This window comes from Fukomys damarensis, unplaced genomic scaffold, assembly GCF_012274545.1.
Source record: "Fukomys damarensis isolate Sample0158 unplaced genomic scaffold, DMR_v1.0_HiC HiC_scaffold_15, whole genome shotgun sequence".
NCBI classification, from domain to species: domain Eukaryota; kingdom Metazoa; phylum Chordata; class Mammalia; order Rodentia; family Bathyergidae; genus Fukomys; species Fukomys damarensis.
Genome location: NW_022900927.1, coordinates 65,576,922 through 65,591,878, shown reverse-complemented (window position 1 = coordinate 65,591,878; position 14,957 = coordinate 65,576,922). Strand labels below are relative to the sequence as shown.

Genomic DNA, 14,957 nt, shown 5'->3' with positions numbered 1-14,957 from the left:
TTTACATGTGTAACCATACGAGAAGAGGAATAATCACACTTTCCAGCCATAGGATCCTGACCATGGTCCACCCTGCAAGACTCAGCCCCCCCCACCCTGGTGAAATTGAGTGTGAAGGGTCAGTTTCCAAGTGCAGTGTGAGCACTGAGCCTGTAAAGGCTCACGAGAGGTGGGCAGGGAGCAGCTGTCAGTGGCCCTGGAACTCTGTGCACCGTCGCCAGCATCATCTCTGGTGCCCAGCTGGGTACTGGGCCCAGGTGGAGGGGTGGGCTCCCCTTCCAATGGGGCCTGTCTGGCCTGCAGGCAGGTGGGCACTCAGGACAGATGGGCACTGAGCAGCTCTGCAGCCCAAACACTGAGTCTAGGGACAGGAGGGAGCCAGGTGTCGTGTGGCAAACACAGAGCTGGCACCAGCCCGCCCTCAACAAAACCCACAGCTGTGGTCCTCCTTGAAGGAGCAGAGTCTATACCTGATGGGCAGAGCCATGGTAGACAGCCCACACCCACCACCGGGGATGGGTGCCGGGTCTGGACAGGAGCAGACGTCATCTGTCCTCTAAACATCCCCCACTGGCTGGGGAAGGGGACACTGCACACAGGAGGCCTCAGTCGGAAGGGAGCCAAGGCAGCTCTGGGACCCCTGCCCTGGCTTCCCTGTCTTCCCGCGGGGTCAGAGTGTGCAGGAACCGCTGCGGGAGTGGGAGCTGGACGTGTTCTCAGGTCCAATGGGCTCTGGCATTCCCTGCTGCTGCCAGAGCTGCAAGGTGGGTTTGGGGTTGCGGCTGCGCCTGCTGGCTCCTTACCCGCCCATGCTGCCCCTCCAGGGCTGCGAAGACATGAGCCATCTCGTGGCCCACTCGGTGGCCAGGGCAGCTGGCCATGGTGACTCCAGGTGTTACATAACAGAGGCCGTGCGCACAGACAGGGTCCACAGCAACAGGTTCCGCAGAATCAGTGCTCTGAGCCCGCGGCCCCGCCGTGCAGCAGAGAGACACGCAGCTAAGCCTCGGCAGGCCCCCATCCTGCGGCAGCCACTCACCAGGGCCCGAGAGCGCCGGGCCCCTTCCTGTGGCTCGGGACCCTGGGAGTAGTGAGGAGCAGAGCTGAGGTCCCCGCGGCCGGGCAGCCCTGTGTGGAACATCTACTTAGTCCCCGTGTCTGCTTTTGTGCTGGGAAGGGCATCCCGCCGGCAGCCCCTCGGCTCCCACACAGAGCCCTGAACTTAAAGAGACGCGAGAGATGTGGTGGTGGGTGGCCGACACCAGTGCCTGGTGCTGACACAAACCTGAAGTGTGTTCTGCAGCATCGGCCGCAGGCCCCTGCCTGGCAGCGGCACTGCCTGTGTCTGGGGCGCTGGAATGCCTGTGCCAGACACTGCTGGGGTGCCCGGCCCAACCCTGCACAGCTAACAGGTGGTGAGACGGAGGCCAGGAGAGGGAGAGGTGGCCAAGGCCACAGGGCTCCTTTCCTGAGCTCCCCTAGGGTCTGTGCTCAGTGAGTGTTTAACGCTGGAACACACTAACGCTGCACTCCAGCTGGAATGCAGGAAGTAGATCAGAAGGGGAGACAAGAGCTGGTGGGGCTCCTCCTGGGGACCAGGCCCCTGGCTCAGCCCTGGGGACAGCACAGGCTAGGGCACTGTGGAGCGTGGGCCCTGAGTCTGCGCTGTCCAGCGCCCGCATTTCAGTCATGTTTGTGTAGGTCTACACCTGAGCCCAGGCTCCGGGTAACAGGCGGCTCTGACCCCACCAGCACCCTGGCTGTGGGACAGCAGCAGCCTGAAGGCGGCAGGCCAGGAACAAAACACCCAGCCCACCAGCCTCCCCACTCACCTTCATCTGCTTGATGGTGTAGACCATGGTGCCGAAGGGCCCCTCCTTCACCAGCTTCTTGCCCACCACCTTGGCGCGGATCACTGTGGAACAGGAAGACACGAGGAGGTCAGAAGTCTGCTCCCCTCCCTCCAGGCCCACTGGTGCCCACAGTGGCCTTTAAGGTGGCGAGGAGCCTGGGAAGGTGGAGCCCCGAGCCCGACCCCATCTGAGATGTAGTTTCCCAGGGGTAAATGAGAGGAGCCGACCCCTCCTCGCTGCTCCTCTGGGCAGATGACGGTGGCCGTCCCACTCCGATCGACCCCATCTGAGATGTAGTTTCCCAGGGGTAAATGAGAGGAGCCGACCCCTCCTCGCTGCTCTGGGCAGATGACGGTGGCCGTCCCACTCCGCGGGGAGCACCGGAGAGTGCACACACAGGAGCACGGGACGGGGCTGGGTGTGAGATCGCACTCACTGGCTCAGTGGAAGTGGCTGAGAGACTAGAGGGGCATGCACAGCCCGTGTCGGGCGGAACGCCTGCGGGCTGGCTCTGGAGCTGTCTGCAGCCCTGCGGCCGCTCTCCTTCCGCCTCCACACGGAGTGAGTGTCCCTGGTTCCAGCCACTTTCTGAGTAGATACTCAGAACACGCGCTAAGCGGAACACCCTCCACGCGCGCACACGTCCCTCCCGTGGCTCCGTGGCCCCGCTGCTCACGTCCACGTTTCCCCGTGCTGCCACTCTCATCTCCATCTCGACTCGGGCCCAGTTCTGGTCCACTGGCTTCCTCCCTTTGCGCTCTCTGGGGAGAGAGGCTGCGGGACCCTGGGCCATCTCGCTTCCGCGTCCACCTCAGCACCTGACTGCAGCAGCGTCCTCCACGTTTGCTGGGCTGGAGGTAACTGAGGCGGTGTCTGCCCTCAGAACAGCAGCGTCTGCCCTGTGCTGGCTCGGGCGTGGCTCCACCTGACTCAGAGGCCCTGTCCCATCTAGAAGCTTCTGCCTGTGGGACCAGTCAGCTCCTTGCTGACACTGAAACGGCCTGGACTTGGAATCTTTCCTCTAAGCACAGTTCAGTGATAAGAGGTTTTGTGACAGGAGGCGCCCGTGGAGTTAGATCCCACCATCCCTGCACACCAGCTTTTTCTCCTCGTCCCTCCGTCTTCCCTTCCTTCCTCTCACGTGGCCCATAAGTGTTGTCCTCGTTAACAGTGGCCCAGCAACACGAGAGCCTGGAGCTTGGGTTCCAGTCCTAGTGCAGCTGTGGTGTGACACCAGAGAATCCCTAAGCCTCTGGGCCTGGGTCTCCTCCTCTGTAAAGTGCGACGGATGTCAGCATGTGCCTTTGAAGGTCGCCATGAGGGCCGAGGAAGGGCGCTTCCCATCCTCACGTAGGCACTTGCCGCCGTGCTGCTGGAGTCACCACTCTCCTGACTTCCGTGGGCCCCTGTCCCTGCTGCAGCGCCGCGGCCTCAGCCTGGGTACCCTCTCGAGTCGGGGGCAGGTGAGCTTGTCCAGGTGTCCTGGCCTGCAGGACCGCAGTGGGAGGATGTGGAAAGTGAACAGGAAGAGGTCAGAACAGGTGCACAGGTGTCAGGGGCATGGGGACCAGCCCGATCTCAGGCACTGTAGTCCAGGTGCCACCTATGCAGAGCCAAGTGGCCTTGAGGACCAGGCGGTGTCACGGTGCATGTGGCCCAGGAAGGATAGGCCAAGGCCGGCGCCTTCCTTACAAACACAGAGCCTCACCGACCGAGCCAGCCCCGAGCTGCCTGTTTCGTGCGTGAGTTCACACCTGCATTTGTTCCCACTTCTCTGCAACTCAGAAGTAGGCTTCTGTACTTTCCCATTGGCCACATGGTGCTGGCATCCACTGGCCTGGGGGCCTCAGGGAGGTCAGAGTCTCAGCCTAGCAGCCCTTAGCTTCTCCCTGGGGCGGCAGAAACTGGCTCTGCAGATGCCCACTGCACCCAGGTCTGCTACAGCCAGTGTGCTGGACAGGGCCACACTCTGTGTACCTAGCGTCCGCCAGCAGCTGAGCCAGCTCGGCAGGAAACAAACTCCTATCTGGAACGAGCAGCAGCAGTTCCCACAGCCAGGTGGCCGTTGTGTCCGAGGATGGCACATGCGCTGCCCCTCAGAACATCCTCAGAGAACCCCAGGAGCTGACCAGCAGCCTCTTCTCCCATCTCCACCCAGCCATTAGCAATCAGGTCCAGACCTTGCACCTGGCCCAGGGGCCGAGGGCTAGGCAGCAACGTGGCTGATTCGGAGAGCCAAGATCCCCCTCTGGTGCACACCGACTCCAGCCCCTGTCTGTTCGTGTCACCCCATGAGAGCCGTAGCTCTGCCCCACCCTACGGGGGTCCATGGGAGCCCCAGTGTGGCCTCCCAGGACAGGGCAGGCAGAGGCTCCAGGTTGCCAGGACTGCATTTCTGCAGGCCAGAAGGCCGCACCCCCCCCCCCCCCCCCCCTTTTTTTGCAGAACCGCCCGCCCCCCCCCCCGTTGCCCACCACCAGCAAGGTCTCCAGCCTGTGTCTGTGAGTCCAGAATCTCCAGTCACACACACACCCATGCACACTCTCACACATGCTTGCACACGTGCCTCTGACTGGTACCAGAATCCCCAGCCCCCCCTCAGCCGCAGGCGACTGCACATTTCTTCAGCACAACTTCAGTGACCCACGGACCCACGGGAAGGCTTCCGCCACCCAAGGCCCCGGCTCATCAGGCTGCTCAGTCGAGCCAGATGGGCAGCATCACAGGACAGGAGGCAGCAGGCGCTGCGGAGCTGCTGCCCCGTGAAGCGCAGGTCCTCAAATGGCTCGTGAGAAAGATGGCACAGGGACGAGGGCAGGCCGGACAGGCGTCTCCCCGCACAGAGGTCTCGGCATCCCCTCAGTGCGCTCTGTAGGGCTCTGTTGGTCACCACAGCCCAGCCCCCCAGAGGTGTCCTCAGAAAGACTCAGAAGTGGGAGGTCAAGCCAAGAGAGGCCCGAGAGGCGGGTGACGCGAGCCGTGGCGAAGTCCACTGTTGCTGACCTGCAGCATCACCCTCGTCCCCACACGTGCAGCGAGCTGCTGCCGCCTGGGCTGCAGCCAGGTGCCAAGTGCCCTCCCGCTCCTGCTGAGGCCCAGGGCAGCACCCCCCACAGCCTCTGAGCTCTGTCCCCTCGGAGTTCACGCCACCTGGACCACTGTGACTCCCATGGTCCAGCACCACCAACCCAGTGGCCTGACCTTCAGCTCACCTCCTCAAGTGGACCCTCCTTCCTCCCCAAGGCCTGCCAGGAAATCTAGCACAATGCCCATGTGCAGCACCGACCCTGGCCTCCCTGGACAAGGGACAGGAGCGCTGCATTGGGAGGCAGCAGCTTGCCCCAGGCCAGTGCCTGCTACCCCTGCCCCAGCCAAGGGCCCTTTTCCGTCCTGATCCTGACAGCCCCCACCCTGCAGTCCCTCCACGCCATGCCCCCAGATTTCGTCTGACAGTGTAGAGTCGTATGCTTGTTGACTGTTTCTCCCTGGTAGGATATAAGCTTCATAAGGCAAGTTCTCTCATTCTCCTTTTTTTTTTTTTCCCAGTATTGGAGGTTGAATCCAGGGGCACTGTACCCTGAGCTACTTCTCCAACCCTTTTATTTTTTATTTTGAAAAAAGGGCTCTATAAGTTGCCCAGGCTAGCCTCAAATGAACTCGAGATCATCCTGCTTCAGCCTCCTGAGCAGCCGAGGCTACACACCTGTGCACCACTTCACCCAGCTACTAGGCAGTTCTTTGTTGTATCAACCACTCTACCCAGAGCAACCAAAAGTTCCTGGTATGTGACAGGCACCTGATTTGTTTAGGCTGAATAGATGAAGCCAAAGGCGATTTAATATATTCAGTGTCACACAGAGTGGGAGATGGAAACCAGATAAGTAACTTTCATGTGCGAGCTTTGGGAGCAAGCATGTCTTCCTGGGCCTTACTTAGTACACGTGGAACAGGGGGGGTCTCAGCAGCAGAGTCAGAGGAACACCTGTGAGTCTGTCGTGCATGGAGCCCTGGGCTTGGCTCTAGGAATTCTGAGACCTATGAGGCCTGGTACTTAAACTTGGGGCCAGAGACGAGAGGCTGCCCCAAGGCGGTGTGAGGTGTGGTGAACCCGGGGACAGGGCAAGCGGCAGGCCTGGCCTGGAGTGGGCAGAGAAGTGGGAGAGGGGCCTCAGAGTCCCTGCAGGTGACTGGGGACCTGGAGGTGAGCCACCCACCCGTCAGGTCTGGGAAGCAGGCAGGACCAGCCAGGCGGGGGTGCCTGGGAAAGCAGCTCCCACAGAGCTGGCGGGTTCCCTCCCCCGCCCAGCAGCTCTTCCTGTATGCAGGCGCCCCAGGGCTGCCGTCCCTTTCAAAGCCCTCTTGTTGACGTCCACGCCAAGGCCAGACGTTCTTGTTCGTTTCGGATGCACTCCCCATCAAGATAAGCAGTCTCCAGTTCAAAGTCCGTCCTGACTAACTCTTTCCGTTCAGTAAAAATATTAATCTTGCTTTTATTTAAGCAGGTTTTTTTGGCAAGAAATGAACACTGGTGGCTAAAAATAAATGCAAATACACACACTCAGAAAATCTGGAAAGCTGCAAGTCGTTTCAGCCCAAGTTTCCATTGCAGGGAACATTGTGCAGGCTGGGAGGACACGGAACACCCCACCTTCCCAAGGCCCGAGCTGCCTGTGGGCCCCACGGGATCCTGCCGCCCTGTCCTGTCGCCCTGGCCTGGGAAGTGGGGGGTGGGTTCACGTCCTGGGGACACGGGGCGAGTTTCTCCCAAGCCAGCCAGGAAAGAGCCAGCCGCTGAGGTCCTCTGTGCAGGAGATGCAGGGCCGGAGGGGAGGGAGGGGACACGGCCAGAAGTCAGGTGGCCTGGGCTAGGAGAAGGCCCAAAAGGACCACCAAACAAACTCCACACCCGAGTCCCGTTCGCTTGCTCTCGTGTTCAGAGCAATGACCTCAGTGTTAAACTATTAAAAGGGCCACGTCAGAGCCTCCGCCTAGGTTTGGGGTTAATGTGTTTCATTTCTAACTAACCCTTGCTGACTCCGCCTGCCCTGAGAGCAGGGTCCGCTGCTGCCCCTTCTCTCCCGGCCCCGTCACAGATGCAGGGCCTGCCTGGGACGCCGCTCCTGCAGCTCCTGTCTGTGCAGAGCTGCCCGGTGTCTGCTGAGTGAAGGAGCCAAGGGGTATGTGGGACGGTGTCGTGAGAGGGAGCCTGTCCCCAATAGAAGATTTACCCCCAGAAGGCCACCACGGACACCAGAGCACCCGGGCAGGGCCCCACCACTGCAGCCCTGGACCCTGCGCTGCCCTGTCCCAAGTGCGCCTCTGGTGTGTTCCATCCTCCCGCCCTTCGTGCACCTGGGATTCACGTGCCCAGAAGGATTTCAGGGCCCTGTGCCGTGTCCCGGAGATCCAGCCATAGTGGCACACAAGCTTCGATCCCCGCAGGCCAGGGTCGCAGAGGCCACAGCTGGCACGGGGTGGCCAGGTGGAGCTGTGATGGCCGTGAGTGGACAGCAGTATCCGTTCAGAATGGAACTCTGGAAAGTCACTGCCACTGGGGACAGAGAGGTGTGGGGCGGGGCTCGTGCTAGAGGAAGGAGCACGGGCGAGGCCTGGACACCAAAGTGTCGTCCAGAGTGCGGTGGGTGACCCCAGAGGCGGGCATCGTGCCATCCGATGCCACCTGCCTCAGCCTCTTCTCAGGGGCTCCACTCCTGGAGGCAGCGCTGGCGTCTGCCCTGCTTCCAGCCCCGCCCGCAGACGACCCAGTGGCCGGCTGGCAGAGAAAGTCCCAGAAGGCACTGTGGGCTTCGCACCCACCGATGTCCAGCTGCAGGGGTCCCTGACTCTTGTCCCATCTGTCATCCCCTCCACGATGGCCTCCCCACAGCCCCTCAGCCTCCAGGGCAGTGTGTGACCCTCAGCAGGGCCCGGGGACCAGGAGGGTCCCGCACACAGTGGTCCTGTCCTCTGAGCAGAGCCCAGAGAAGCATGGCGCCACCCATGGCTCAGCTTGGCCCTGCGTCTGTTCATCTGCCCGGGAGCTGGCAGCAGCCCTCCCTGTCCTCCCAGTCAGGATCCTGGTCTCTGGGGGAGCAGGGCCCCGCCCAGCCCTGCAGACACTGGCAGAGGCCACACCACCGCTGTCTCTGGGCTGAGACTCCAGACACTGTGACCCTCCTGTGCCAGTGGCTCTGAAAACCATCGAGGCTCCCTGTTGCTAATGCCACAAGCTTCAGCCGGGAAGGACCCGACATCACAGGCAGCCCTGGCTGTATTCTCAGACCAACTCCCACTGCCACCAGGACCCAGGACAGGGTCCTCAGGAGCAGACGACAGGAGCAGGCCCAGACTGCAGCCTTGCAGGGTCTCTACACAGCCAGACTGAGGGCCTGGACAAACACGAGGAGAGGCTAGAGGCCGGCATCTGTTTCAGAGAGAATAACTAGGTGAAGCCTGCCAGCCGCTACCCTGCTGCGTTGCGGGTAAGGCAGGGCTGTCAAGCCACACTGACGGTGTAAGCCCAGCCTGGCCAGCAGTGCGACTCGTGACCAGGCGGAGGACAAACAGGGCCTGGTACAGTCCTCTCGTTTAGAAAATCCTTGCCGGTGCCCACGATGCCCCAGACACTACCGCATGACAGACACTTTGCAAACAGCTGATCTAATTCTTCTAATCCCAGCTGCTTGGGAGGCTGAAACAGGAGACTTCCAAGTTCAAGATCAGCCTAGGCAACTTTGTGACTTAGTGAAACCCTGTCTCAAAATTTTAAAAAGGGATGGGAATGTAGCTTAATATTAAGTGTCCTAGGTTCAATCCCCAGTGTGCAAACACACAAACTAAGCAGCTTGCAAGAAATATGACATTATTTCCATTAGACATAGAAGGAAAGTAAGAAATTTGTCCCAGGTCTCATAGCAGGAATTAAATCCAATATGCACAGCCACAGAGCTGATCGTCTTTCAGCTGCTGGACATTGGACATCTGACATCTGACACAGCCGGCCAACGAGTCAGAGGCCCCAGTGCTGGAGAAAGGGGGCATCCTGGACTCCGTGAGCCATCGGGCAGGGAGCTGGGGTGGCTGCCCACATTCGAGTATGCCCTGTGCTGGCCTGAAGGTCTGGGTCCCTGCACAGTGCTGGGAGGGTGTGCTGGCCCCACGTGCCACAGGCCTGGCTGCACAGCTGTACAGGCAAACCGGACATGAAGCTGACCGCAACCTCACTGCTGGACACCGGGGCCCACGGTGGCCAACATCTGCAGCAGCTACTGCCCTTGTCCCTCCACACCTCTGGGCAATGACCCCATGTGACCCTGCCCCCCAGAAGTTCAGATGAGACCTGGGGCTCGGCTGGTCCCTGAAGCGCACCGCAGCCACTGCTCCCTCCAACTGCAGCAAGAACGCGAGGTGGGTGCTCTGCGCCAGGACTCCCCAGGGCCCAGCATCGCTGTGGTGAACACTGCCACAAAGTGCAGGCGGGGCCGTGGGGCGGCTCCCAGTCCTCTTGCTGCTGCTGCTGCAGACTGCACTGCTAGCGACAGTGCTGACCGTGACGCTGACGGGTGTCAGGGTCACTGGGATGTCCTCACAGGGCCCACCCCAGGGCTCCTCTGTCCAGGCCAGCCTATCTCAGGGGAGCCGTTTCTTCACTGGCAGCACCTTCTCCTTGGCCCTGCCTCCTGGCCTCCTCCCAGCTCACCGCCATCTTGGTTCCCACATCACCTCTGGCACCACGACAGCCAGGACATGGTTCAAGGTCCCCTCCCTCTCGGCCTGGTTCTCTTTGCTCTCTCATCTCGGACCCAGGGCCTGGATGCAAATTCCCAGAATCATTGATCAGTGTACAAAGTGTTATCTTTCCAATTTGAGGGCGACTGTGGTTCTCAACTGAAAACCTCACCAAGCTCCATTAAAAACCAAGCGCATGAGCCCTTGTGAAGCATCAGCACAACAGAACTCAGCTCAGAAAGAAACAGCTCCCAGTGTTTGCAAACAGATTCTGCTTACCCACTTCTGAAGTGACGCAGTAACTCTGCCCATTAAATAACCACGCTCGTTTCACTGTGGAAAGAGAACTTCGCTGCACCGAAGTACTGAGTAGCAGCAGGGCCATGGGCTGGAGTCTCCTCAGGTTCCTGCATCCGTACTCTAGAGGGTTTGACATCTCAGTTCCTTCCCAGAGCCCTTCCTTCCACGAGTCGAAGAAGCTGGACCTGACACAGCTGAGCTTCTCTTGCAACCCAGGGGTCTCAGGCTAATTCACTGGGAGCTTCCGTTTCTGAGCCAGTCTTGCCCCAGGTTCTGCTTTAAATTCTCATCGGCAGCAGTCCTGGGGGTCCTGTTCCCCTCGCTCTCCACAGTGACATTTCTGAAGAGCTGATCAAACCTAAGCAGGCAATCAGGACACTGGAGGTACCCTCCTTTGGCTGTGCTTCAAGGCCTTTCTCTGCCTGTCCTGTTTGGATGATTTGAGGTTGTCAGGACCAGGATAGAAACAAGGGTGGAGTCAGCTCCTCAGCAGCCCACCTGCTGCACACCTGCACATGTGCAACTTGGGCTCCCGAGGGCGGCAGTGATGCAGGGCTGCCAGCTGCAGGCCCTCCCTCAGGTGTATCAGCCATCTTCTCTTCTCCTTGCCATAACATCTATTTCCCAGACCAGCAGTCCCACAAAGACTTCATCAGTGAAAATGCAAACAAGCCCAGGGTCCCCTCGGTGGCTGAGGTGCATTACCAGGCGCTGGACAAACATCTCGTGGGGTTCCCTGATCTGCAGGCTCACGCACCTCACACAGAAGAGACCACGTCCTGGGACCAACAGTGCTCCAGGAGGGTGTCTCCGGGGACAGACCAAGTGGGAGCCGCCACGAATACGACAGTGACATCCACCACCCTGCCCGACCTGGGCTTCCAGCAGCCAAAACGATGCCTTAATCGACCGTGTCCCCTCCAAAGCCCTGAGGCATGGTAAGCGACTCACCTCTCCCCGTTCCAGTCCCCTGTGGCAGGCAGGGACCTCAGGGAGCCCACCCTCCCTCAGAAGCTGTTCTTCAAAACACCAGGCAGCGCTGCAGCTCCACGCCCTCCCGAGGACGGACAGAGGGGTAGCCACCGAGGTCAGCGTCAGTGTCAGCCCCATCCCCCTGCACCAGCTGACTCCCAGAGCCACGGAAGTGGCTATTTTTGAAACAGAAGAATTATTTAATACTTCTCACTCAGTCAATATTTTTAACCTTCATTTCCCTCCTCCTCCCCGCCCCCATGCCCCTGGTCGGAAAAAGAATTTTTTAAACAGCAAACACAAACAACCAGGCTGAGGCAGGCGGCTCACAATGTTCCAGGCTGATTCTGCTACGTGCCCACCCGGCCTGCCCTCAGAGCCTGCAGGAAACACCTTGCAGGGGCCACGGGGGAGCAGAGGAGCAGCACAGGGCGGGTGTACTCAGGGCTCCTGTGACAGGGACCAGGACACGGGAAACACAGCGGGTGCCAGACCCTGGGAAGGCCCGGGCTGGCGGGCTTGTGATCCCCTCTGGGGTTTTCCAGCAGGAATTCCTTTCCCATTGCCCAGCTGTACAAGATCCCAGCTGAGGTGACTCAGAGAGCAACCCTGAAGCCACCTTGAGGTCTCCGTCACAGGAACCCAGCGTGGGCGGATCTCAGCTCTGCTCTGCCCTTGAGCAAACCGTCTACCTCACTTCGTCTTAGAGCCAGAGATGCTCCTGGCCCACAGGGTGCCTACAGCCCGAAAGGGACTCTGGCCTTGCGGGGCCCAGGGCTCTGGTGACTTCTCCAGAACAGCCTCAGGGATCACTGCAGGAGAGGCTCCTTTCCCAGCCGAGGAGCGGCGCGGGTGATTCCAAGAGAGAAGAAAACCGGAGTGCCAGCCCGCCCACGTGGGGCACCGCTCTGCTGCTCAGTGCCGCCCCAGGCTGCCCCACTTACTCACTCAGCACATTTCCATTTCAGGTCAGGCTGAAGTGAGCGGCAGGGACTGGCATCTGTCCAAGAGACATGAGCACCCCAGAGAAGGCAGGGCCAGCAAGGGGCAGGGAGAAGTGGCTCTAGAAATGCTAACTTCAGGTGGCATCGTGGCGCCAGTCTGCCCGGGGTAGGGATGCACTGGAACACATCCAGGGCGGCATGTCAGGTGCGCAGACCTGCCCTCCAGGCAAGCCTGAGTGCAGAAAGTACCCTGAGGTGCTGGCACCGCTCTGCGGAGGAGGGGAGAGCCAGTGGCAAGCACTCTGGGATCCAGGCCCGGCCCAGTGGGGTCTGATGGAGACCAGGCCCCTCTTCACGGCATGGAGCCTGCACAGGGCATCTGGTACCTATCATGAAGGCGCCGTGCACCCCACCTCTCTGTCTCTGCCATGACGAGGCACCCTATCCATCGGGAGCCAGCTGGGCGAAGGAAACAGTCACCCTCTCTGCCCGCCACCTGGTCATCATCACAGACACTGTCTGAACCCCAGAGACAGAGGATGGGGAGCTGCTCCATGGGGCGTGGCCTGAAAAGTGCTCTGAGCAGAGGGGCACCAGCCTGTCCCCTGCCCCATACCTTCTCTGCTGAGCAACACAGGAGCCCTTCTTCAGCAGGACACATGGGGGTGGGATGATGCCAGCTCCAGCAATGCCTGATGCCAAGCTCAAGTCCACTACAGGGAGCAAAAGGGCGGCCCCTCCCACTCAGGGAGTTGAGGAACAGCTTGCCCCAGGGATCTCCGTTTTATCCTCCTTTTCCCTGTGGGTGAGGACCCCAATGAGGTGGACAGAGTGCGTTTCATCCTGTGACCACCTCCCCACCATGACCAGCGCCTTCGGCTGGTCCCAGGGTGACCCTGCAACCCAATCTGGAGCACAGATGAGCTGGACCCAGGAGGATGGCGGAGCCATGACAGCCACAGGGCCACGGTGGTCCCGCTGCCTAACCTCTAACTTCCACTTAGCCCTAGCAGGATATTCCTGGCCCACAGACCTGCATCCCAGCCAGGAAACAAGAGACAAGGAGGCCCAGCTTATGGTCTGGGAAGCTCACTGGAGGAGCCTCCTCAAATTGTGGCCCTTCCTCCCTGGTGCCCTCCACTCCCAAGCTGCAGCCAGCTGTCCACAGGAATGCTGGCCTGAGCTGCCACTTGCCCGAACAGCCCCGAGGAGCCCCTGCTTGAGCATCAACATGGAAGCCGGAAGCCAGCAGCTGAGTCCAAGCACAGTATGACACTGACCAGGGTGGCCAGTCCAGACCCCGCTTCCTGTTAGCCCACAGGGGTGCACTCTCCAGCACACTGGCAGATACTAGAGTTTCAGAAGTTTTCCAGGCAGCAAGCAAGACAAGCAAGGTCTGTACTCTGCTGGGTGTACGCAGGTGAAGGAGACAGGACAAACAGTAAACGTAGACCCCACGCGCTCTCAGGAGAAGGCGACAGACAGTGGTGCGATGGAAAAGGACGTCCCTGCTAGGAGATGAGACTGAATTAAGAGTCCACAATGAAAAGGACCCTATGCATATCTGGGGGTCAGGTGTTTCAGGGACAGGACACGTTCAAAGGTCGTGACACAGAGCACACTAGAGACAAGTAGGAGGGTGAGCCAGAGCCAACCAGGGGACAGAGGCCAGATCTCGGGGCTGAAATTTCAAAGTCAGAGAAGTGGGTGCCAGGGGCCGGCGTGAAGGCGAAGGTGTGACTAACAGCCCCTGCCACTTCTCCTGGCCCCTCAGAGACTCTGGCCCCAGACAGGCCCAGAGGCACAGGCAAGGACATGCCAGTGCATGTTCTCCATCCTCTGTACAAGCAGGAGCCTGCCCAGCTGGCACCAGGGAGCTGGCACGGGGCTCCGGGTAGGAGGTGGTGGGGTGGCAGACCGACCCTGGCCATGCAGCTGTCTAGGGCCAGGTGGGGCCATCTACACGCTGACAGGCTCTGGGCTGCGCTGCACCACCGGCTGGTCAGTGGACGCTCGCCCCTGCCTTTCTGGACAGGCTTGTAGCCAGCAGAAGCTGGGGTTTGCCAAGTTATTACAGAGGGGCCCCCAGCAGAGGTAAAGATCAGGAAAACTCAGCACCCCGAGACTGTGCACCACAGTGCTGCGCCTGCTTCCTCCTCCTGCTGAGCAGTCGAGGTCCTGCTTGGAGGGGAGAGGCCTGGACACAGACGGGGGCTCCAGGGTCCCTGGAGTGGAATCAGGTGCTCTGACAGCGGCGTTGCATTGCTGTAGTGGGGATGGGGTGGCATGTAGTGGGAAGGTGACCGGCTCACGCGCGTAGCCCTAACAGTGCACACCTCCTGCGGAACTTGAAGATACATGGTGTGTTTATTCCCCCTAAAACGTAACGTCTAAAATGCCAGGGAATTCGGAAAGAGAATAGCAAGACGACAGGTAGGGAGTATCAAACAGAGAACTGAGTGTTAACCTCTGGGATTGCGGGCTGCTGGCTGTGCTATCCATGCATGCGGACAGTGACCAACATTTCTCAGAATTGACCAAAGGAGATTGGGTGTCTGTTCTACTGCAGCTCCTGGTCTGCACCCTCCTACAAGTTTTTCAGAGGCTTCTCTGTGCTTTTTATCTTGTTGTATTATTTCTCTCTAACATATACAGTGTAACAGAACTTGGCTGAAGAAAGGATGGAGGGGAAAGAGGTAGACAAAAAGAAAACTATAAAAGAATCTGTAACCCAATTCCCACTACACAGTCACAGCTACACTTTGTATTTAAAGGTTACCTTCGAGGCTTTTCCCAATGCCAGAATAAACTGGAGGGCATTTTCCTCCCTAATGGAATAGCAGAGCACCCTTGGGGTGATCTGGATTTTCATGCCAAATGTCAGCTCCTGCAGTGTTGTGGCTGCACAAAAACTATAAAAGAATCTGTAACCCAATTCCCACTACACAGTCACAGCTACACTTTGTATTTAAAGGTTACCTTCGAGGCTTTTCCCAATGCCAGAATAAACTGGAGGGCATTTTCCTCCCTAATGGAATAGCAGAGCACCCTTGGGGTGATCTGGATTTTCATGCCAAATGTCAGCTCCTGCAGTGTTGTGGCTGCACAGATACAGAGCCTGTTGTGGGGGCTTTTGTAAACAGGTCTGTGAAACATCCTG

At 59.5% G+C, this 14,957-nt stretch overlaps 2 protein-coding genes across 7 annotated transcripts in view; one reads left to right on the top strand and one right to left on the bottom strand.

Moving 5' to 3' along the window:
* Positions 1 to 14,957, top strand: part of Syn3 (synapsin III) — a 278,828-nt gene that overhangs the window by 104,060 nt on the left and 159,811 nt on the right. The gene's annotated exons all lie outside the window — the stretch shown is intronic.
* Timp3 (TIMP metallopeptidase inhibitor 3) overlaps positions 1 to 14,957 on the bottom strand; it is a 38,373-nt gene that overhangs the window by 4,845 nt on the left and 18,571 nt on the right. Inside the window, exon 3 of the mRNA XM_033763885.1 lies at positions 1,833 to 1,915. Within this exon, the coding sequence (XP_033619776.1) occupies positions 1,833 to 1,915 (83 nt within the window). The remainder of the gene's footprint in view (positions 1 to 1,832; positions 1,916 to 14,957) is intronic.